This window comes from Chiloscyllium punctatum, chromosome 7, assembly GCF_047496795.1.
Source record: "Chiloscyllium punctatum isolate Juve2018m chromosome 7, sChiPun1.3, whole genome shotgun sequence".
NCBI classification, from domain to species: domain Eukaryota; kingdom Metazoa; phylum Chordata; class Chondrichthyes; order Orectolobiformes; family Hemiscylliidae; genus Chiloscyllium; species Chiloscyllium punctatum.
Genome location: NC_092745.1, coordinates 114,269,750 through 114,292,332, shown reverse-complemented (window position 1 = coordinate 114,292,332; position 22,583 = coordinate 114,269,750). Strand labels below are relative to the sequence as shown.

Here is a 22,583-nt window from a genome sequence, read left to right as displayed (position 1 = left end):
CTATCCCACTTCTATCTCATGCCTTAGATGATGTTAAAGCTTAGGGATTGATTTTTTTAATCAAGTGCCATTCATGATCATTGTACATTCCATCACAATGTACAGTGAGGGCCTTTTGAAGTGATATCAACATTGTAGGAGTGTTGTAACTAATTGGTACAGGCTAGTTTCCTTAAATAGCAACGGGATACTGACCATATAATTTGTTATTTCATGATTTCAATTGAAGGATAAATATTGACCAAGACACAAGGGAAAATGCCCAAGTTAGAAATAGTGCTTTGGAATCTTTACTTGGACCTGAAGGGTAGACAGGGCATCAATTTAACTTTTTGTCTGAAAGTTGACATTTGACAGTACAGCACTCATTCACTATTGCATCAAAGAGTCAACCTAGATTGCTCTACTCCAATTGAATCTGAACCAGAGACAAGCATACTAACAACCGTGCTGCAGCCTGATGAGAATGAAGTCAAGATTTGCATATTTATTTGGAAGCACTAGCTTTTGAAGCGCTGCTTCTTCATCGGGTGTTTGTGGAGCAGAATCATAAGGCACAGACTTTATAGCAACAGGATTGTAGTGCCATAGAATGTAGTATTAAATAAATTTAGCTTACATCTTCCATCTTTTAGAATGACCATGTTAGTTTCAGTTTCTTCATTAAATCCCGGAACTTTTTGGGATTTACATATGAAGGAACTGGAACTAACATGGTCATTCTAAAAGATGGAAAACGTAAACAAATTTAGTTTAAGATTATATTCCATGACACTGCAATCCTGTTGCTATAAAGTCTGTGTCTTATGATTCTGTTCCACAACCACCTGATGAAGAAGCGCTTCGAAAGCTAGTGCTTCCAAGTAAACCTGTTGGACTATAACCTAGTGTTGTGTGATTTTTAGCATTGTCCACCCCAGTCCAATATAGTGAATATTATGCCACGTCAGATTTACAGCAGTGTTAGGAACTAAAGTCTCCCGCATTGTTTTAAATTGCATCAGATTAAATGGTCTGCTGCTTCCCGGGTGAATGATCCTAAACTTTTACCTCTTCCCTCGTTTAAAGCTTTGATGCATGGTTTAAGTGTCTTCTCATAAACAATGGCACTTCTCGTGTGTGTACGTCGCAGTGCAGTCCAAGTTTCCTCTAACCTTGTAATCTATGCAGGTATAAAAAATAACATTAGAACAATACATCTTTTGAATGAGTAGATGTCTCCCACGATAATTGCAGCAAATCATCCACACCAGCATAAATCCAAATTTTTTGTCTCAGTTCAAAGCCACAGCATACCTCCAGTACTTTGTTCCTCGTGTGTGACAAACATAAAGGAGGGCAGACAGAATTAGACACTGTCTATACTGCACACTTGCACACTGACAGAGTTTCTGGTAGCACAGATTAGCAATATGGAATAGGAGCTACTCTCAGCTGTCGGCTCTACTCAGATGAGGTTGACATTGTAGAATTATAAAATACAAAACAGGCCCTTCGGCCTATCAAGTATTTACTCACAAAACCAAACTAAATCTACACTAATCCCATTTGATTCTTTCTTCGGCAAGAGTATGAAAGCCATTTTAGAAATTTCTACAAACTTAGTCTGATCAGCTAAAAAAAGTCATCAAACTTGGGCACTTCCTTCATGGTATGGTTCCGGTACTGATCAGCAAATCTTGCTAGGGTAGAATTTCAATAATATTCACTATGTCTAGGTTAGCTCAGTTGGCTAGCTGTCTGGTTTACAATACAGAGCGATGCTAAAAGCTTGGGTTCAATTCCTGCATTGGCTGAGGGTACCACGAAGGTGTCTCTTTCTCAACCTCTCCTCTTCCCTGAGGTGGTTAAACTGCCACCAATCATATCTCTCTCTGTTTAATCAGAGCATCTGGGAAGGCAATAGCCTTGAGTTATTATTGCTATACTATTAATCTAAGATACCTAGATAATGTGCTAGGGATCCAGGTTCGAAACCAACAATGGCAGATGGCGAAATCCAATATCAATAAAAATCTGGAATTAAGAGTCTAATGATGAACATGAAACTGCTGGCGATTGTCAGAGAAAACATCGGGTCCATTAGTACCCTTTAGGGAAGGCATTAGCTGTCCTTACCTGGTCTAGCTTAATTGACTTTTAAACTGCCATCTGGGCAATAAATGCTGACCTAATCAGTAACTCTCAATTCTGTGAGTGAATATTCTTTTAAAAAAAGGCTCTATGGTTCAGTAGGACAATGGTGACTTTGCCTTTACCTTTACCTAAGATATTCAGTAATAATCCGATTAACTTAAACCGGGCACTTTTGTGCTCAAAATTCAACAAGAAAGGAGATACCTGGGGCATGTCCAGTGCTTTCATAACAGCAGAGAAGCCGTACAGATCTCCCATGGAATATTTCAGCTCCAGGGCCACTTCGATGATCTTACTTAATACAGCAGCTCTCTCTTGAACACTCCCTGTACAACCCAAGACATCCACAGCTATCCCAATAGCTAGAGTATTATACCTGGGAAAATTAAAGCAGTTTTATTTACTGATCTGGTCCCAGGATGGTAAGCCAATTCTAAATCATGAGGTAGTCAAATATTTTAACTTTAAGATAACATAAAACAAATTAATGTTCTTTTAAAAAGTCATCATTACAGCCCTTTAAATACTATCCTGCTGTTGGTAAAGGAAGTATTTGAAGGATGTGCACACAAATAATGCTTTTCATGATTTCAGGACATCCCAAATATTTATAGCCAACTAAATGTAGCAATCAAAAGCACATAGCAAGGTCCTGCTAAAAGCAACATGGTGAGACCGTAAGATATAGGAGCAGGGTAAGGCCATTCTGCTCCACCATTCGATCATGGCTGATGTGTTTCTCAAACCCATTCCCCTGCCTTCTCTCTGTAACCTTTGGTCCTCTTACCTATGTATTGGTGTCTTAAATATGCTAATGACTTGGCCTCCACAGCCTCCTGTGGCAAAGAATTCCACAGATTCATCACCATCTGGCTCTAAGGCTGTGCCTTCAGGTCCTACTGGTGAAAATATCTTCTCCACGTCCACTCTACCTAGGTCTGTCAGTATTCTATTGACTTCAATCAGATTCCCCCCTCATCCTCCTGAACTCTTGTCAAGTACAGACCCAGAGACCTCAATCACTCCTCATTAGAAAATAGCACATTTGCAAAATAGCACTTCAAAACCATTTAATTGGCAGTAGAGCACTTTTAGCAGTTTGATGGTGGTAAACACAAGTTTCTGATTAATTGGCTTACCTACAGCCTTCAGCAAAGCAAATGTGCTATTTTTACCAAGTAAACCTGACTCTGAACTTCACTCTGTGATTGGCCCTGAGTGTGCCTGGGGATACTGGGCAGTGTGACTTTGTCAAACTGTCCAGACCCCGAGAACAAATAAATCTCAGTAACCTCTCATCTGGTACTGTCCCCTGGAGATCACATGGATGTTGAATTCAAACACTCTCCCTGCTTTGTACTTTGAAGATTAAGAAACTGTCATGTATAACAATATCACAAGAGGAATTATAATTTTGGTGGGACTGGAGTGGTAGAGAACAGACAGTCTATCTGTCACATTCTCCACCTTGTCGTCTTTCCATTGATACACTACCGACAGTAGCTATTTGACCTCAAGAAGCATCACAACCACAGCTATTTCTGACCTCATGTGCATCAAGAGCAGGTTGCTGAATGATGATCACATTCTCTAAAACTCTACTGCCTGACCAAAAGCTAAACGCAGCACTCTAACTCGTCAATGATTTAATCCCATCACTGAGACCAGAGTAATTTGATTGTCAAATAATTATATAGAAACAGAAACAGCAGGAACTGTGCAGCAGATGAGAATGTAACTTGAGAAATAACAAAGATGAGAATGTAACTTGAAATAACAATTTGTGGGCGGCACGGTGGCACAGTGGTTAGCACTGCTACCTCACAGTCCCAGAGACCAGGGTTCATTTCCCGCCTCAGGCGACCGACTGTGTGGAGTTTGCACGTTCTCCCCGTGTCTGCGTGTGTTTCCTCCGGGTGCTCCGGTTTCCTCCCACAGTCCAAAGATGTGCAGGTCAGGTGAATTGGCCATGCTAAATTGCCCGTAGTGTTAGGTAAGGGGTAGAGGTAGGGGTATGGGTGAGTTGCGCTTCGGCGGGGCGGTGTGGACTTGTTGGGCCGAAGGGCCTGTTTCCACACTGTAAGTAATCTAATCTAATGTTACTCTGTGCGCACAGCTGTATTGTTGACTGGTAAAGGCACAGGGTTAAATCCCCCACAGGAGTCTTATTTATATCCTTCAAATCCCACCATTATTTTGAAGGCCTTTTTTAAAATCACCTCTAAATATAACAATGTTTGTGCAACTTGCTCTGGAGTTATTTTGGTATTTAACTTAATATTTTGTGAATGTAAATCCCAAAAGCCAAACAATAGGCTCAACATCTGCTTAGGCAAAAGTGAGGACTGCAGATGCTGGAAGCCAGAGTTTAGATCAGAGTGGTGCTGGAAAAGCACAGCAGGTCAGGCAGCATCCATCGATTTTCCTGCTCCTCGGATGCTGCCTGACCTGCTGTGCTTTTCCAGCACCACTCTGATCTAAACTCCACATTTGCTGAGTTGAAGGTGATTAGTTTGCCATAAAGTCTGTAAAGGGAACACACCTCGATAATATGGCTTTACTGTTCTGCTGAATTAGCGATACATCATCGCAAACTTTCAGCACCATATCTTTCTTTCCAAAGATTATTGCTCAGAAGTGAACACACAATTCCAGGTGGGGCTCTAACCAAGGCTCTTTCAAACTGAAACATCACTTCTTCCCAATCTCCTCCAATACAGCAGTTATGATTCCAGTAATAAGATCACTGTATGATCATACCCCAACGTTCGCTTTATCCATGCTCTGTGCCTCCTAACTCCCATTCTGTGATTCCCGCAAATTGAATTTCCCCTTCAATGTTGTATTCAAAACATTTCAGCAGGTGGTGCTGAGAAGCAGAAACCCAGCCCGATTTCCCCCCTTCCCAACCACTGGCACTGACACCAGACAAATTGCATAGACATTCCCTGCTGCCACTATATTTAAGTTCAGCTAACCCTGCACAGAACAAAGGTGGAGGCTTGACCCTTCCACTGGTCAGTACATTCGGCAACTGAACCGAGGTGAAGAAAGGGAGGTATTTTAATTAGCTTTTACTGCACTGATCCTCCCTTTTCCTTCACTCTGCGTCGTGGTGTAGCTTTTCATTATATTCTGTTTTTACTATGCACAGTATAAATAGTGCACTGGTACTGTTTACCTTTCTGTTAAATCTAGACGCAGTTGGTGCCCATGAGGCAATGTAATAAGCTCCAGGCCTGAGCTCACTCCCATCTGCTGCTTTACTTCTTCAGAAACGTTAAATATCCTAGCAACCTGGAAAGTTCAAAGTTCAAATTTATTAGTTGTAGACGGAAATTGCCGTTTTATTAAAAGATTTATTTTTCAATGACTAATTATATTACCACTGAAATAAAGCCAAGTGTGACCATTCCCCAAATCAATACCCTTGTTTCAAAATTCACTGGCCTGGCACAGAATTCGAGAGCTATAAGGGGATTTAAAAAACAATGTAATCCAGGCACTCAGTTCTTGAAGTATTAGGAGGGGGGGAAAGGACAAGGAGATCAAATATGAAAAACACACAGGAACATGGGAAAGCTGACTAGGTAAAGTTATCCCTCAACAATGGAATTGCAGTTTCTCTTTGCAGCTTCTTGGTGTAAAAGGACAAAAAAGGTTCAAACACTCATGCCTGAATAATTTATACAAACTCACCATCACTTATTCATTAAAAAAAAACATGCGAATCAGAACAACATGTCAAAGATAAAAGGTTAGGAGTTACAGCACTAGAATCACAATGTGGCGACAAGTCCCTTTGGACCATCAAGTCTGCACTGACAAAACAAAAACTACTCAATCTACATTAGTCCCACATCCCAGCACTTGGCTCCTAGCCTTGAATATAATGATATGTTAATTGCTCATCCAAGTACTTTTTAGAAATTGTGAAGTTTTCCACCTCGACCCTCCTCCCAGGCAATGCATTCCCACCACCTTTTAAAGTGAAAAAGAATTTCCTCAAATCCCTCTAAACCTCTTGCCTTTCACCTTAAAATTATGGCCCTTTGTTATTGACCCTTTAACTAAGGGGAAAATCTGCTTCCTATCCACCCTATCCATACCCCCATAATCTCATACACCTCAATCAGGTGCTCTTCCAGTTTTCTCTACTCTAAAGTAAACAACCCACGCTTATCCAGCTTCTCTTCAGAGCAAAACTGCTCCATCCCAGGGCAACATTCTGGTGAATCTCCTCTACACTCCCTTTAATGCAAACATATCCTTCCTAGAGTGCAGTGACCAGAACTTGGCCCAGTACTCCAGCTAACCAAAATCCTTTACAGCTTCAACATGCCACAACTGACAAAAGCGGGAATCCATATGCCTTTTTTACCAGCTGTTAACCTGTCCTACAGCCTTCAGGGATCTGTGGACAGGCACACCAACATCTCTCTGTCCTCTGAGCTTTCTAGTGCCCTGCCATTCATTAATTACTGCTTTGTCTTGTTACTTCTTCCAAAGTGCCTTACATTTTCCAGATTTAATGCCATCTGTCACATATCCTCCTGTAACCTAAGACTTGCTTCCTCACTGTCAACAACCTAACCAATTTTTGTGTGCACAAACTTACTTCTCATCACTCTCACATTTTCTTCTATATCATTTATATGTATCATAAACAATAAGGGATCCAGCACTCATACCACCAAGGCTGCTGTACATTGGCCTCTAGTCACTCAAACAGCCTTCGCCCATCACCTTGCCTCCTGTCACTGAGCCAATTTTAGATCCACGTTGCCAAGATCCCCTGAATTTCCTGTGCTTTAACTTTCTTTCTCAGTAGCAGCTCCCAAGCACTGATGCCTGTTGTTATAAACCAGGCTTCCACATTCTGCTCAGTGACCCTTCTGCTATAGTAGCTGCACACAGCTACATTTCAGACCACACATTAGCATGCCCTGCTCGGAGAGTTGGTGAAACCCCATCACTTCACTCTCAGCATGGACTTCACAACTGATGGGTTGCTTTTGAAATGCACTCGTTGTCCCTTATTGACAAACATAGCATCTATTTCACACACAACAAATTCCCCCAAACCAATGAGATCACTGAAGCTGCCGGGAATTGTGACTAAAAATGAATATTCATTCAAATTCAGGAGCACCTCCTCTATTCATCAAAACAGAATCCTTGCAACTTTTAACATCCACTTAAACAGGAAGGTGGGACCTTAAGATCCCTCTGTTAACATAACATTCTCCCAATGCTACAGTGAGATGTTAGTGTACATTACACATTCTGTGATTGTGAATCTAGAGCCTTCTGACTTAAAAACACAAATTGTACCACCAAACCAAACTGACACTTGTAGCATACAGATAAAAAATGTAGATAGCCCTTTACTTTGTAACTCAGCTGTAAGTTTGTGTACTTGATTGATGAGCCCATATAAATTATTGCTGGAAGCTCCAAGTTAGTAAATGTTAAATTTCAACACATACTGAAAAGAATTGTGTGTCTGCAGATTATCTGGTTCTTATCCTATTGCTGTTGTGGGATCATTCTGTGCATGGTTTAGCTAATGCCGTTCCTAAATGTTGCAATATGGTTGGGTCGATTATTAGCTATGAAGTCCTTTGGGATGTCCTTAGGTTCTGAAAGATGCTTTATATAATTTCAGTCTGTGTCGGTTATAATTTATAAGAACTGATGTCCTTGCAGTATAATCTGGCATTATAACAGTGGAAAGATTGGTCAGCCATAAATTGAATGAACTCTTTGAAATAGTCTACTTTTATAAAATAACATTATATTAAAGTCCAGGCTCTGACAAGAGATAGTGCTGCATCAGGTCCACATTTTGTGCTTCCATTCACTGCTGTTAAATTTCCACAGTGCCAGTGGTTGAGGTCTGGATTTCAAAAGCTGCAAATTATTTCTGTTCAAATCTGTCATAATCCAATACAGTGCCAGAACAAATTCTGAGGGCTGAATGGCCTACTTTTTTTTAAATTCCCAGTTACATTCCAGTTTGCTGACAATAGCAAGCAGTTAGAAACAAACAGTTTAGAATGTCTCCTATAATTTGAGGCTGGAATTTGAAACAAGGCCCATGCACAACGACTGAGCGCATTGATTACTGATTTCATTTTAGTGGAAGCATTAGTCTATTGAATTTAACTGGGTTAGCACCTTCAGTAAAATAGCACCAAGCATTTGTGCAATTATCACCACCAGCAGTTGCCAAGATTTAACTCCAAAGCTGTATTTCAAAGCATGTGGTATTAATAAGCACTAGTCACCCAGAGAGAATGGGGAACATTCGGAATTTGTGCATTAGTCTAAGATGAATAACAGTGACTTGACATCACTCCATCTTGAATGGCAATAAAAACTGGGAGAGATGCAAATTACTGACTTGCAATCCTTCTGTTGTATGCATGTCAAAATTACCTCCATTGAATCCAAATGCTAAAATGCCACAGGATATTCAACTTTGCTGTGGGTGTAACAGAGGGTTAGATACTGCTAAAGAACAGGAGATGAAAGTTGTAGATCAGCACTTATGCCAGAAAAATTTGCACTCAGATTTGTGTCTAAAGTGGAAGTTGTATCAAAATGCATAAAATTTGATCCATTTGGTAAAATATACTTCTTACATACAGAAGTCAGGAATTTCCAAATTTACCTTCAGGATAAACAAAGGTAGAGAATTTTCAGGGATTTGCTGTGTTTGGTCCTCACTGGGTTTTTCCAGCCAATGGGTGTCTGTTTGGCAACTATGTTTGGGCTGCCATATTTTCATACATATATAAACAAGGCAAATATATTGGCCTGTATTTCCTAGCAACCCTTTAGTGAGGGGTGCTTGCTTACCCCTAGTGGGCACAGAAAAGATTTTTGAAGATGAAATAGCCTTGAGGCCTGTGTCAGCTACTGACTAGTTCTGCTATAGGTGGACAACTTTGCAAGACAAGGCATGTAATCCGTATGACTGAAATATTAACTGATCAGTCACTGTAAGCCAGTAAACCAGTGGCTTCAGTTTGGGGTTGCCCTTGAACCACGCAGAGACTATAGCCAAGGATTTTCTATGTTGAGCCTTTCACGATGTATTTCATCATGACCCTGGAGTGGGACTTTGTGAACACACCAGAGGGCACCTTTCTGTTACTGGTCTGTGCCAATCATCTCTCCACCTCTGGGGGTTGTCAACACTGTGTGGCCACTCTTCCAAGCAGATAGTAGCCTTGACTACAGTTCTCTCAGCAGTGGACTCCCCGCTGGAAAGGCTGGAAGATCCCAGCTATGTCCATTCGACTGAATTTTCTTCTCCAACTATCCCACCATCATTCTGCAGATAATGGAGTGGCGCTTCTTGAATGGTTAAGTACAACAGTGAATCCTGCATTGTTAGACACCTGAACGGCCACATTCTTTCGATCTGTCTATTCTTCGTCCTAACCGACACCAAGCAGCCTTTACACCAATGCTTGAATAAACCTTCAATTTTGGGAAGTTTGAAAAATAGATCATTACGAAAAGGCAAACGGCTGAAAGTGTTTAACCAAACTGATTCTACCTTTGAGGACATTTTGCCATTGTTCCGGTGTTACAGTTACGTTTGAGAGTCAGATCATTTACTGGAGAGACTGCCGCCATTGAACACTTGAATTTCAGCTACTTGGCAATAAAGGAAAGGCATCACTTTTTCTCAGAACAGGGCTGAAGAGGGATCCTTGATCAGACGGCTGTTAGTGTCCTGAGTTTACCTCCCCCACCACTACATGTTTCTGTTCTGAAAACGTTATTAATTACAAACATTGTGTTTTAATTATCTGCTTCTCCAAACTCAGCATTTCAGTGGGAGGAACCACTCGGAGCTGGATACTGTTAGGCTCACAGCATGTCGAAAATGCCAGTGTCTGCATGGACTGATTCTCTTTATCACTGCAAACTTCCTGGGAAGCTTTGTGCCTGAAAACTAATCAGGGAGCTATTTGTGACACAAAAACTACTATAAATATCACTGTTTCAAAGATAAACCTATATCTACTCCCTTCTATGGAGAAGTGGCAAGTGTTCTGCCTGCGCAGCAGACTGCTCTTACATTTTGTTACCTACATTAGCAGGGGCCATGTGAGATTCAACTCTTCCCTACTCAGGAAACCCTACTAGGATGGCACGGTGGTTCAGTGGTTAGCACTGCTGCCTCACAGCACCAGGGGCCCGAGTTCTATTCCAGCTTCAGACGACTGTCTGTGCGGAATTTGTATATTCTCCCCGTGTCTGCGTGGATTTCCTCCGTTTTCCTCCCACAGTCCAAAGATGTGCAGGTTAGGTGAATTGGCCATGCTAAGTTGCCCATAGTGTTCAGAGATGTGAAGGTTAGGGATAAAAGCAGAGTAATGGGGAAAGGGTTTGGGTGGGATAATCTTTGGAGGGTTGGTGTGGACTTGTAGGGCCGAAGGTCCTGTTTCCACACTGTAGGGAATCTAAAAGAAAAGAAACAGCAAACCATTATCTACAGGATATTTTGAGGAGAAGTTTCCTACATGCTACTGTTTCATCATGTCTAAATGATCTGCACTGGTTGTTGGGGAGGTGAATTTATACAAGAGTTTTTGATTTACCCACTGGAATATGGATTAGTGAAAATCACAGGTGAAGTGGACATATTATGCTGGAGTATATGGACACTGGGCTCTGGCCTTTAAAAGTGGGGGCACAGCCTACACACCTCAGAGATGGGAACAAGCAGGTCAGAAAAAAGATTTGGCCCACTCACTTAACTCTCAGGTAGCTTCACTCAATGAGTTCTCAATCCGTTTAAGGAACCTTGCAGGATCCTCTGGGGCAAACAGCAAAAACAAGGCAGCAGCGCATGGCGAGATACAAAGGAAACAGAATGTTCCCATTTCTGACTCCCTAAGTGAATGAATAACTCCAGAGTGTCTGTGCCAGGCATCAGTTGTGTCAACCGGAGGGAGTTTTAGTGGAACTGAATAGCAAATCTTTCCCACCACCCCATTCCAGGATTGATGGACAACACTGTGGATGACCATTTTTCCAGTCTTAGAAAACATCCTGTGCTGATTATGCACTGCAAAACAGCAAGGAAATCATGCCACGAGTAAGTTAAAGTGTTTTCTAAAACATGCCACCAATAAATACTATTGGTTTTCCAAATGTCATGCCTTACAGTCAGTTAGATATCAGGGAGCAATGCACTGACCTATCAGTTTATTTATTAACACTTTCCACCAGCTACTTCACACTCTGAAGGATTCACACAGCGGTTGCCTGTACTGTTTGATACGTGTCCAACATCCTGCTTATCCGACTTATGTGATGTGGTTACCCCTCCCAGGAAACATTTTCTCATTTAATTCTAAGAATACAAAGGGGGTTTATACACTTTAATGTTCTTAGGTCTTGCAAAAGGATCTAACAAAAGGTGCTACATTTGGGCTTTGTAGTGATTCCAACTGTTGTAAAAAATAATAGAAGCATCAGATAGAAAATGTCAGATACTTTCCACAATGAGGATTTCAGTGATTGACCTCAAAATGATCAGCACACTCGTCATTCCTTCATCTGCCATCACTGTGTCCCTAACTCCTGTATTGATACAACCCACAACCAATGGGGGCAAATTATTTTAAAATTATCATACGAATGACATCTTCTTGAAAACATCCAGCTGACACTTTATGTAGCCTTCCTGACTCGCAGAGTGTTGCATTTAATACTTGAACATGTAACTGGTAAAGTTAGATACAATTATGCAACTTTACAAATCTAATATGTGAACTGTAACACAAATTCTTACCTGGCAGTCCACTTTAAGGATGTGCTTGGCAATAGTTGAAGGGTCATTATTGGCAAACAGTTCCTTAACACGTCTGATCACCCACGTTTCTAAGGGCTTGTTGTCAGGGTGAAGCAGGTTGGATTTGAAGTCATTGGGTTTAAAGCAAGAGATGTTCTCAAGGGAGGGTGCAATGAAGACTGGATCACTGGCCTTTTCCTCATCTTCAGCAGAAGAGACTGTGAACTGGAATGGGCTCTCGTCTGAAATGCTGAGGACAGAGTTGGCTCTTTGGAAGGAGATCTTTGCTGCTTCCTCAGTGTTTAGCCTTTCTACAAAGCTGTCAGGCTGGAATAAGTATGGGTCTGTCCCTGCCTGCTCCACTGAGGCATCATCTTTTAGTTCAGTATAATGATTGCCCCTTTCTGGGCTACCAGCACTCATCTTACCATACTTGCCTCTGTCAGAGTTGTTCATTAATGAAGGGGCGTGCGGCATTCTCAGTGAGGATACCTTGCTGGGCTTTGGAGGTGGTTTGGGGTAGAGTTGACTATCAGACCCTCTCAGTGCTTCCCCCGCTTGAAATTCCAAAGTGGGGCTTCGGGCGAATGTTGGGCTGAGAGCAGGCTCACTGCCTGTTCGAAACACTTGGGGCTTGATACATGCAGTTCCTTCCATTCCTTTATGCTGCTGTTGCTGAGGTTGGTGTGGTAGCTGTTGTTGCTGTTGTTGCTGTTGTTGGAGCGGAGCTTTCATTCCTGTGAGTAAATAAGAAGTGGTGCAGTAGATTAGGATCCACTAACAGTCAGTGTTAGCTCCAGCTCAGAGGATGCCAGTGTGCCTCTGAGTCAGACATTGCAGGGAGTACAAAAAGAGTGCTACAGTGTCACATTTGCTGGGTTTGGGCTGAAATTTTCTACCCATCTGCCCTCAAAGGTGGGCATTAAAAAAATACAAAGCACTATTTCAAAGAAGAGAGGGGAACTATTGTACAAATTCAGATTCTTCCTTCTGTGAGATTTACAGAAATTTCCCATTTTAGGAAAGAGATAGATTCCTGAAACCCACTACTTAAAACAAAGCAGATTTTTCCATTATGATTGCATGTAATATCAGGCAATACATTCCCAATTCAAGATTTTTTTTTTGAGCCCAATACATCAGCTCGAAGTAAACAAAATACCATGTAAATAGATTTTTTACTATTCCAATAATGCAGCAAAAAGCCAAAGTGAAGATGCTTCTTTCCCCGATTACTTTAAAATGAAATCACAAAATTCATCCTCACAATGTCGTCAGTATATATTTGCAAGATTGATTTCTCCACTGCAGTTAATTTGTTTTATCCCTAAAAGTGACCTGTCAGTGCTGGGAAGACCAAAACCTGTACTGAAAGTTTGAGAGAACGGGGAAGCAGCCTGTTTGGAGATTCAGCCAGCTGGTAGGTATGCAGACTGTTACCAAAAGACTTTTGCACTCTGTTCCCAAAATACTTTACAATGCAATAAGACGGTATTGGTGAATAAACAAGTAGTAATTTTTTAAACTACTTAATAACGAACCTGCTCCATTTGACACTACTTAAAAGGGGAGCATTGCTGTATTTAAAAATTACAGGCGAATAGCTAGGTGACTTGCATTAAATATTTCGGTTCTGTAACTGGTGTACAAGACAACAACTATAATATGAATGTCTATTAATGTTAATTATGGAAAGACAGCAGACACAGGTTAATTCACCAAGAAATGGCTCAAATGATAAAACACCAAAACTTTGCTCGCTACTTTTGGTACAATATTGAAGCAACAGTGACCAATGAATAAAGAAAGAAACTCGGTAAACACGGCACAGGCATTTTAAAATGAGGAACAAAAAGCTTCAATGTCTTTCTATTGTAAAATCTTTGAAGATGGGACTGATTCAAACTCACCCAAAGGAAGGTAACTTTCCGATTGATGAGATTTCAAGGGTAGGCGTCTATCCTGGACATAGTCAAGACTTGCAGGCTGGCTCCCACTCTTGTCTTTATTCCTATTGTGACAGAGAAAAGAAAAGCTTTTAAAAACCTGTACATCATTCATCAGATGGTGCTTTAAACATTTGCCGATCTAATGCATAGAGATACAAGTACTTTTCGGCAGAATCCTTCCTTTGCTGACACCTTATGTACTTGGACAGTGCCAAGTATAGGCACCTGAAGACAAAAGGGACTGCTAAACTACCTAGAAGAACATAAATATACTGAATCGCCATGTTATAACTGAAGGAATTCCACAAAAGATCTAAAGCAAATATCGGTATGGGAAGAAGAAACCATCAACGTAACCTGGTGTACATACTCACTTAAAACAGCTCCAGGGACATTTAATCCCCAAGGTCAAAGATGGGAAAGTGACGTCATTTTAAAATGCTACAGCGATACAATTTTTTTCAAGGACAAAGGTCGCACACATAATGTTGGAAACGACTGGAAAAGCAGAGAATCAATAATTAACACGCAGTAATCTGGTTTTAACTGGACTATACAGGGGATTATACAAATGAGGTATGTATGAGCTTCCTTGTACAAAAGTGAATTGAGAAGCTGATGGTAAAGAACTGGACAGGAAGAGCCCTGGCAATAAATAGTTTTGCCTGTTCACTTAGCTTGAGGTAATAAACTCGAATTCATCAAGACCATGAAGAGCACAAGCTGTCCTGTTTCATTTCAATTCTATCAGCTTTATTTGTTACATTTCTTAATGGTCTTATATACAAAGGTGCTAAACAGAGCTTGATGATCTTAAAAACCTTTCATACTTTCCCAACTGGTCTTAGCAAAGAAAACAGTATAATTAATAAAATTACTGGAAAAGAGACATGCCATCTGGCACTCGCCAGGACTATTGGAAGAGGGGAAGGGGTGCTGAATCTCATGCTGTAAAATTCCTTTTCCCATGCAGTATAAATTATTGTTCCTTTTGGAAGTTGGTACTCTTGTGTCTGTCCTGAGGGGTGCAAAATGAAAACCTTCAATAGAGGGTCTCGTTTCTCAGCAATACTCCAGTGGCTGTTAATAAATAGTTTTCACTTGGAAGGTTTGAGACACCATCAAATAAAAGAGAAAGAAAAATGTTCAAGGACACAGGGGAAGAGAAGGCAAATTGGACTAGAGTAGATAGCCTAATTTTACTAATTTTGTCCTATTGTGTTAGGAGCTCCACTTCTACTCATAAGAATATGGGATCTTCATAGGTTTGGTTTAGTAGCAGTTCCCCAACCCCTGACCGCTTTAAGTCCTGATGAGGGGTCCTGTCCGAAACGTCGACTCTCCTGCTCCTCAGATGCTGCCTGACCTGCTGTGCTATTTCCAGCGCCACACTCTATCTATACTGACTGTTCAGCATCTGCAGTCCCCACTATCTCCCACTTGTCATTCTCAGCAAGCCGTCTGCTGATTGTGCACCTCAATTCTCCACTACTTCCTCCACCACCCCTCACTGCCTGCTGCTAAAACTGGGACTGCAGAGGAGGGACAGGTGGAGGAGGTTAGGCTGGTGTGGGGGGGGGTGGGGAGGCGTGACCAGTGTGAACACTGTCTGCACGGTGCATCTACTTAACATCGATCTCATGAAGCTAAACACAACAAATCCCAAACAGGAAACCATTCAAACGTCCAACCAGCAAGACAGTTTCTTTAAGTGGAAAGCTCGTTTGGTGGCTATGTTTAAAATACACAAGGTTTTTTTTACTGGATTTTTAAAAGCTACCTCTGTGCCAATTGCTGTTCTGAGAGTTTTAACCCTGAACTAAAAAAGGTAGTGGAGTACTCCTCATCAAAGCCAGCAGAAAATCTCTGCACATCATGCAGTGCAGCTGTCAGATTAAATTTTATATGTTGCTGTTAAACAGGGAAAAATCTCTAACTTAAATCTTAATTATTTTATTCATTCGCGGAATCAAGCATTGTTGACCATGTCAGCATTTATTGCCAATCCCTAATTGCCCAGGAGTCAGTTAAGAGTCTATCAAGTTGCTATGGGTCTGGAGTTACATGTAGACCAGACCACGTAAGGATGGCAGTTTCCTTCCTTAAAGGACATAAGTGAACCAGATAGGTTTCTCTGTCAAAAAAACCCATTGGATTCATGGTCATCATTAAACTCCTAATTCCAGATTTTTATGGAATTCAAATTCCACCATCTGCCGTGGCGAGATTTGAACCTGGGTCCCCGGACCAAGGTCTCTGGATTAACAGTCCAGTCACAATACAACTCAGCCATCACCTCCCCTTAATTTGCTGTGGTTAATGAATTATTTCTATACAGACACCCACCTCAAAAGGTTTCCAGCTGGCAGAATCCTCTCTTGACTCAGCCTGTTTGATACGTTCAAGCTCAGACGTTTTTCTGTGTCCAGTTTTCCATCCGGTGTGCTGCAGACCTGTTGCCTGACGGGAGCAGCTGGCCCGTATTTCTCCTCCACACACCTCAACGGCAGAGTCCGATTTATGGGCTGGAAAATGATGGCCCCGACCTGCTCGAAGATGGGTTTGCGGTTCCCCACATAGCACCTGACCAGAGCGGGGATGCTGTCAAAGCTGTCCTGCTCAAACTGGTACTGCAGGCGGCTGTAACCTTCATTCAGCCTGACAACCACTCTGCTGATCTTGAAATGGTGAGGGGTGTCCTTCCACTGACAGGTCAACACCTGGTTGCCAGGGCTGGAGAGAGATTCACGGATGAGGAAGTCTCCATCCCTCTGAATCAGGGACTCTGCAACCTTCAAACAGAAACACAGTCAGCAGGACTGTTGAATACACTCTCCATCCATCGTAACGACACTGAGTATTCAAGAACCTTATAGTTCAATCAATATTTCACATCCAGTGGTCAACCAAACCAAATGCAATATAAGGAACAGCAAGAGGCCATTCAACTCCTCAAAATTGCCCCCACAATTCAATGTAATCATGGCTGGTCTGTTCCTCAAGTCCACTTACCTTTAAATTAAAGAACTGTTGACGCTGGAAATCGGAAACAAAAACAGAAATTGCTGGAGAAACTGTGGAAAGCAGAGTTAACATTTCAGAATCGGTAACCCTTCTTAAGAACTGATTTCAGCTCGGAAAAGGTTGATATATCTGCTGAAGATGGGGTGGGGAGAGGAGTAAATGAGCGCTGGAAATGGAGCCCAGTGGGAGAGGAAAACCTTGGACAGTCAAAGGAATGGGTAAAGGTCAGGCTGGGAGAATCAATAACTGCTAATGGGGAACCTAGTAGCTGATGGATCAGCACTGCCCTACACTGGCTCAGTGCTGCCTTGCCCCCCAGTTCCATTTATTCCTCTAGCTCATTCAACGTTCTACCATGTTTACTTTGTGTTGCCACATTCCAGGGCAAATATATCCTTCCCTTGTACCAGTGCAGCAAGTGGAGTACAGCGGGGTCTCTTTTTAAGTGTCGTGTAATTAAACACAAGAGATACATCCAGAGATTCATTATCAATTCAAAATGATTGTGTATTACATGCGCTGCTCAATCTCCATTTGTACATTTTATTCAGGGGACATCAGATTCCCAAACACTGGACCAAATTGCCTAGCTCAAATGTTACCAGAATGCCCAGTCTTCTTCCCCCCCCCCCCTTCCCCCCCCCCCCCCCCCCCCCCCGCCCCTCCACCCCATTCCATCTCTGACCAGCACCATCTGCAGAGGAAACAGTCTCTGCAAATTAGTCTGATTGAATCCTTGTTCCATATCCCAATCACAGCTGCTATGTCTCCACTAGACTCCAACATAAGACAGAAGGCTTCGGGCCGGTTTTACACATATTACACATGTAAGTTGGTGATGTTGGTATTGGCTGAGAGCAATTATTTCAGCACCAGCTCAAACTCTGGCACCTCCTGATCAGTGCATATGGGAGACTGGAGGGGTAGAACTCATCTCCCTGGTAATGGTAAACTGGATGTTATTATACTGGCTGGTCAGGATGCTCTGTGCCTACTGAGGTCAATAGAAGTAAGTGTCAGGCAGGGATTAAAAAAAGGAGTACTCAATGTAACAAAGTCTGTGTAGTCTCCTGACAAAGACCAATTCTATCCCAGCAACTCACTAAGTCTCCTTTAAACGGAACCTGCAAGTTTCTCTCCAAGCTACTCACCTCTTAACTTGTAAATTTATCACTGTACCTTCAGTGTCACTGGATCAAAATCCTAGAATTCCCTTCCTAATGGCATTGTGGGTCTACCCACAGCACATGGACTGCAGTGGTTCAAGAAGGCAGCTCACCCCCACCTTCTCAACGGCAACTCAGAACGGGCAAGAAACACTGGGCCCAGCCCACGACACCCACTCCCGTGAAAGAATTCAAGCAAGAACAATTGTGAAGGCTTCGAATATGATGCTTATAAGATAAAAAGGCAATGTTGGTTTAATGTGATCATGTTTTTTTCATTTATAAACTAGCACACAGCATTGTGAAATCAGGGCTCTGGGGAAAATGATCTCATTGCTTGTATTGAAATAATCAGTGTTAAATGATACTACAAAGTCTAGACTGACTCAAAACCATATGGGATCTCTGGAGGAATCCCATATAGGAAATATTGTCTCATTTTTGCACTAATTTCTAGCAGCTCAGGTCTGACTATTCAAGGAAAGTGAACAACCACAGCTCAAAGGAAAATAAATGGCATGGTCCAGATCAAAACAAGCAATGTTCAGCAGCATTACCTTCCTGGGAATTTGGCCGTGGTACCAGGCATGACTTCGTAGGTCTTCACTGTTTAGCTTCAGTTCTTCCTCCAGCTCCTTTTTCAGTTTCTCAGGTGTTGAGTCCATTATGTACCTGTCCTTCGAGAACTGAAAACAGAACAGCAGAAACAAAGAGTCTGTCAAAATCCCTCCAGCCAGTCCTTGCTCTGTTACCCAAAGGTAACGGCTGCACACTTCATTTAGATTCACTCACTGAAGCTACTTGGAGTTCAAAAGCATATTTGGCTGTGATTTCCATTTTCCAGCTGGTCTTTTTAATTTCAAATCAATAGCTGCAGGAGATGAATTACACTGGTCACACTGTTCATGCCGAACAGTTGGAAATACCCTTGCTTCAATCAAGCTAACACTGTAATGGCTCTGCTCACCTACAGGAAAGTGTTCTCCCAAGCTGCTAATGATGCATTTTATTTGTTTTATTGATCTAATGATATTTAGTTACAAAAAATTAATTTCCGTCACTGCATTATTTTATGAGCTAGGAGAAGCTCTGCACACAGCTCTCAAAAATTCACCTCATAAAGGTTTCTTTTTCCATGAGTAACTCTGATTGTGACAGTTGCCTGGAGATATAACAACTGAGCTATGTATCCACCCTCTCACTTTCTAATCCTGTGGGACAAAGATAAGAAGCAGAAAATAAATGTGAAAGACTAAAAGGCACATGCAAACCCTTGAGCTAATGTAGAGTGTGTGAATGAGGGTATAGACAAACATTTTTGTTGATATCTGTGTGTGTCTCTGTGGTCTACTTTGCCAATGAGCGATTCAGAGCGATTCAGATTCCTAATGCAACTTCTTCTCCATTAATGTCAGTTTAATGAGCTGATAATTCACTTACGTTTAATTATTAGTTCAACAAAACACCAGTGTGGACCACTGTTTGCCTTGTTATCATTATTCACTTGTCACTCCATCTCTGCTTTCATACTCATTAACACAGTGCATTCATGAGTTACCTCATCTCTGTCACTGCCTATGTCTCACCTTTTCATAAACGTAGAGCTCAGCATCACTATTTGCAAGAACAAAGTAAACTTTCTATCCCTAATATTATTCAAATATTGTTTTTCTCATTTCTGCACCTTTGACCTCATCCTGGATGCATCTGATTTTATGCTCAACTCCTTGTAGCTTCATCAGTTTAAAAGGACCGCACTTTGTCAAGCACCACAGATTCCAATCCAGCACCATACCGTTATTATTTGTCTACACTATAAATCAATGCACTTCAAAATATTCTTTACAAGTGCTTAAGCATGGTGAGGATTTTCTGAAAGATGTGACAACATTCTAAAAGCGCAAGTCTTTCCATCTTGATTGTAGTTCTGGAGTCGGAAACGGGCAGGTAAGTAGGGCACCAGCTGGGTAACGAGCCAAGTGCCAGGTGGGTTGGGTACCAGCCAACCTTCCCTGTAAGCTCTGCAGCCACTGGGAATCTCTGTGAATTGATTGGCCAATGATTGCTTCTGCTTTCGGATGGTGCTGTCATGCAGTAAAAAAAATTACAAGGACCGCTGCTACCAGCTTGGTGTGAGGGGTAGGGTACCAAGTGGTTAGGATGCCAGATTGTGAGGTGGTAAGGGAGCCAGCTAAGTAATGCAGTCTCGAGGGCAGGTTGAAGTGGGTGGGAGATATCGGGTCCTGTGAAGTGGAGGGAGGTGGGTGTCAGTTTGATGTGGGTGTCAGGAAGATTGGGGGAGGGGGCTGATTGGCGAGCTGAGATTGATCAGGCTCTGGATGGGAGAAGGGGCTGGGACAAGTCCCTGGTGATTGGAGACAAATCGGTCCAGAGTAGGGAAACAGAGGGCACAGGAGAAAGGGCGAAAGAGGTCGGGGAAGGAGGAGCGGGAAAAAGGGGGAAGCAGCAAGCATGGGGCAGCAGGAGCAAGTGGCATGGCAATGGAGACAGGCTCTGGGACAGTGGAGAATGATGGACAAGTCCCGGGAGATGACATGGAGTTAGGTCAGGAGCAGATGGAAGAGGTGGTGGGTGGTCAGGTCCAGTTAGGGTTTGGGGGTGGTGGAAGGAGCCTAGGGGGTGGGAGGGTGTATCTGGGGGCGTGCACGAGATAAGTATAGGATCTGCTGAATATTTGGAGTTAAATCAAGAGCTGAACATTACCTTTCCTGGAAAGTGCGAGTCATGTCGAGTTTGAGTGAGTGATTCTTGCTGTACCTCACCAAACCCACCACTTTAATTACCGTTTGAGCTCCCGTGATGAGAATCACATCTGATTTCAGGGGGAGTCAGTGTGGGCAGGGACCTGGAGGGCAGCATTGGTTTTCCATCAGGAAGGGACTGTGATATCAGGCCATGCCAGCCTGCTCCAAGGTTCTTACCTGGGTTAGAGCTGTCTCAGATGTCTGGAGGACACCCAGCACTACAGGAAGGAGCTCAATGTCCTTCTGTACTTTGTCAGGGCAAGTGCCACCATCTTCTGTAGATACCTTACACTGAACCTATCTCTGCTACTATACCCTACCATTCTCACTATTACCTGCAACATCTTCCTCATTCACTCTTACCCACCCCAACTACCAGATACCACTAATCCCCATAACCTGCACATTGCCTGCTCACCTGCTCAGGAAATCCCCTCACCTGCACCAACAGTAATATCTATGCCACCCACTTTCACCTCCCTCAATTCCTGACTCTCCCTCCTTCAGGGAGGAAAAGAGCATCTGGCTGGGCAGAAATTATTGCGAGGAAATTTCCACCTTTCACACAATTTCTTCAGAGTGAGCTACAATGGAAATTCCACATGGTTCCCTATGCACACCTCCCACCTCTGCTGGAGTATGGCCATCAGAAAATCCAGGCCAATGAATGTGAAATTCTGCAGGTTCTCCCAGTCTCCACCATAACATTCCCATACTCATCCCTAAGGAAAATAACGCAGTCAACAGATTTTAACATGGGCTTTTTGCATAGAGTCATACAGTACAGGAACAGACATATCGATCCAATTCATCCGTGCCGACCAGACATCCTAATCTGACCTAGTCCCTTTAAACCCTTCCTATTCATAAACCCATCCAGATTACCTTTTAAATATTGTAACAGTACCCACCTCCACCAGTTCCATACACGCACCACCCTCTGCGTGAAAAAGTTGTCCCTTTGCTCCTTTTTAAATCTTTTCCCTCACCTTAAACCTATGCCGTCTAGTTTTGGAGTCCCCCACTCATGGTAAAAGACTTTGGTTATTCACTCTATGATTTTATAAACCTCTATAAGGTCAGCCCTCAGTGTCTGCTGAAGTGACACTAGGAGTTTGGGGAAAACCTTGGAATTTCCTGCCTATCCGCATATCCTGATTCCTTCCCCTGTCAGAGCAAAGCCCAGTCATAGGCAGCTCCTCTGTCCAACTGCTGGAAGCAGCTCTCTGTCAGACTGTCAGGGAGTCTCCCAGAATGGGACATGGGATCTTCCAGCTACTGCTGCCATCAAGCGACCAAACCTGCAGCAATGTCTTCAGCCAGGCACGGCAACTCCACCTGGTAAATGAATGACAAGGGTAGCCCTGGGATTATAACTCTCACTGAGTGGTTACAAATCCCTTACTTTTAGAATTTGAATCCCTAAAGTGGGGATACAGGCCCTTCGGTCCAGCAAATTCACACCAACCGTCCGAAGAGTATCCCACCCAGACCCATTCCCCTACCCTATTACTCAACATTTACCCCTGACTTATGCGCCTAACCTACACATCCCTGAACACTACTGGCAATTTAGCATCGCCAATTCACCTAACCTGCACATCTTTGCCTTGTGAGGGGAAACCGGAGCACCCGGAGGAAACCCACACAGACACGGGGAGAATGTGCAAACTCCACACGGACAGTCACCCGAGGGTGGAATCAAACCCAGGTCCCTGCCGCT

General features: G+C 42.6%; 1 protein-coding gene across 5 annotated transcripts in view; it reads right to left on the bottom strand.

Moving 5' to 3' along the window:
- The window catches only part of bcar3 (BCAR3 adaptor protein, NSP family member), a 184,146-nt gene that overhangs the window by 4,668 nt on the left and 156,895 nt on the right, over positions 1-22,583 (bottom strand). For all 5 annotated transcript variants that reach the window (XM_072574641.1, XM_072574644.1, XM_072574642.1 and 2 more), the window contains 7 exons: positions 18,653-18,781; positions 16,252-16,697; positions 13,867-13,967; positions 11,957-12,693; positions 5,318-5,433; positions 2,341-2,512; positions 1,051-1,162 (listed from right to left, as the gene is read on the bottom strand). In XM_072574641.1, coding sequence (XP_072430742.1) covers positions 1,051-1,162; positions 2,341-2,512; positions 5,318-5,433; positions 11,957-12,693; positions 13,867-13,967; positions 16,252-16,697; positions 18,653-18,781 — 1,813 coding nt within the window. The remainder of the gene's footprint in view (positions 1-1,050; positions 1,163-2,340; positions 2,513-5,317; positions 5,434-11,956; positions 12,694-13,866; positions 13,968-16,251; positions 16,698-18,652; positions 18,782-22,583) is intronic.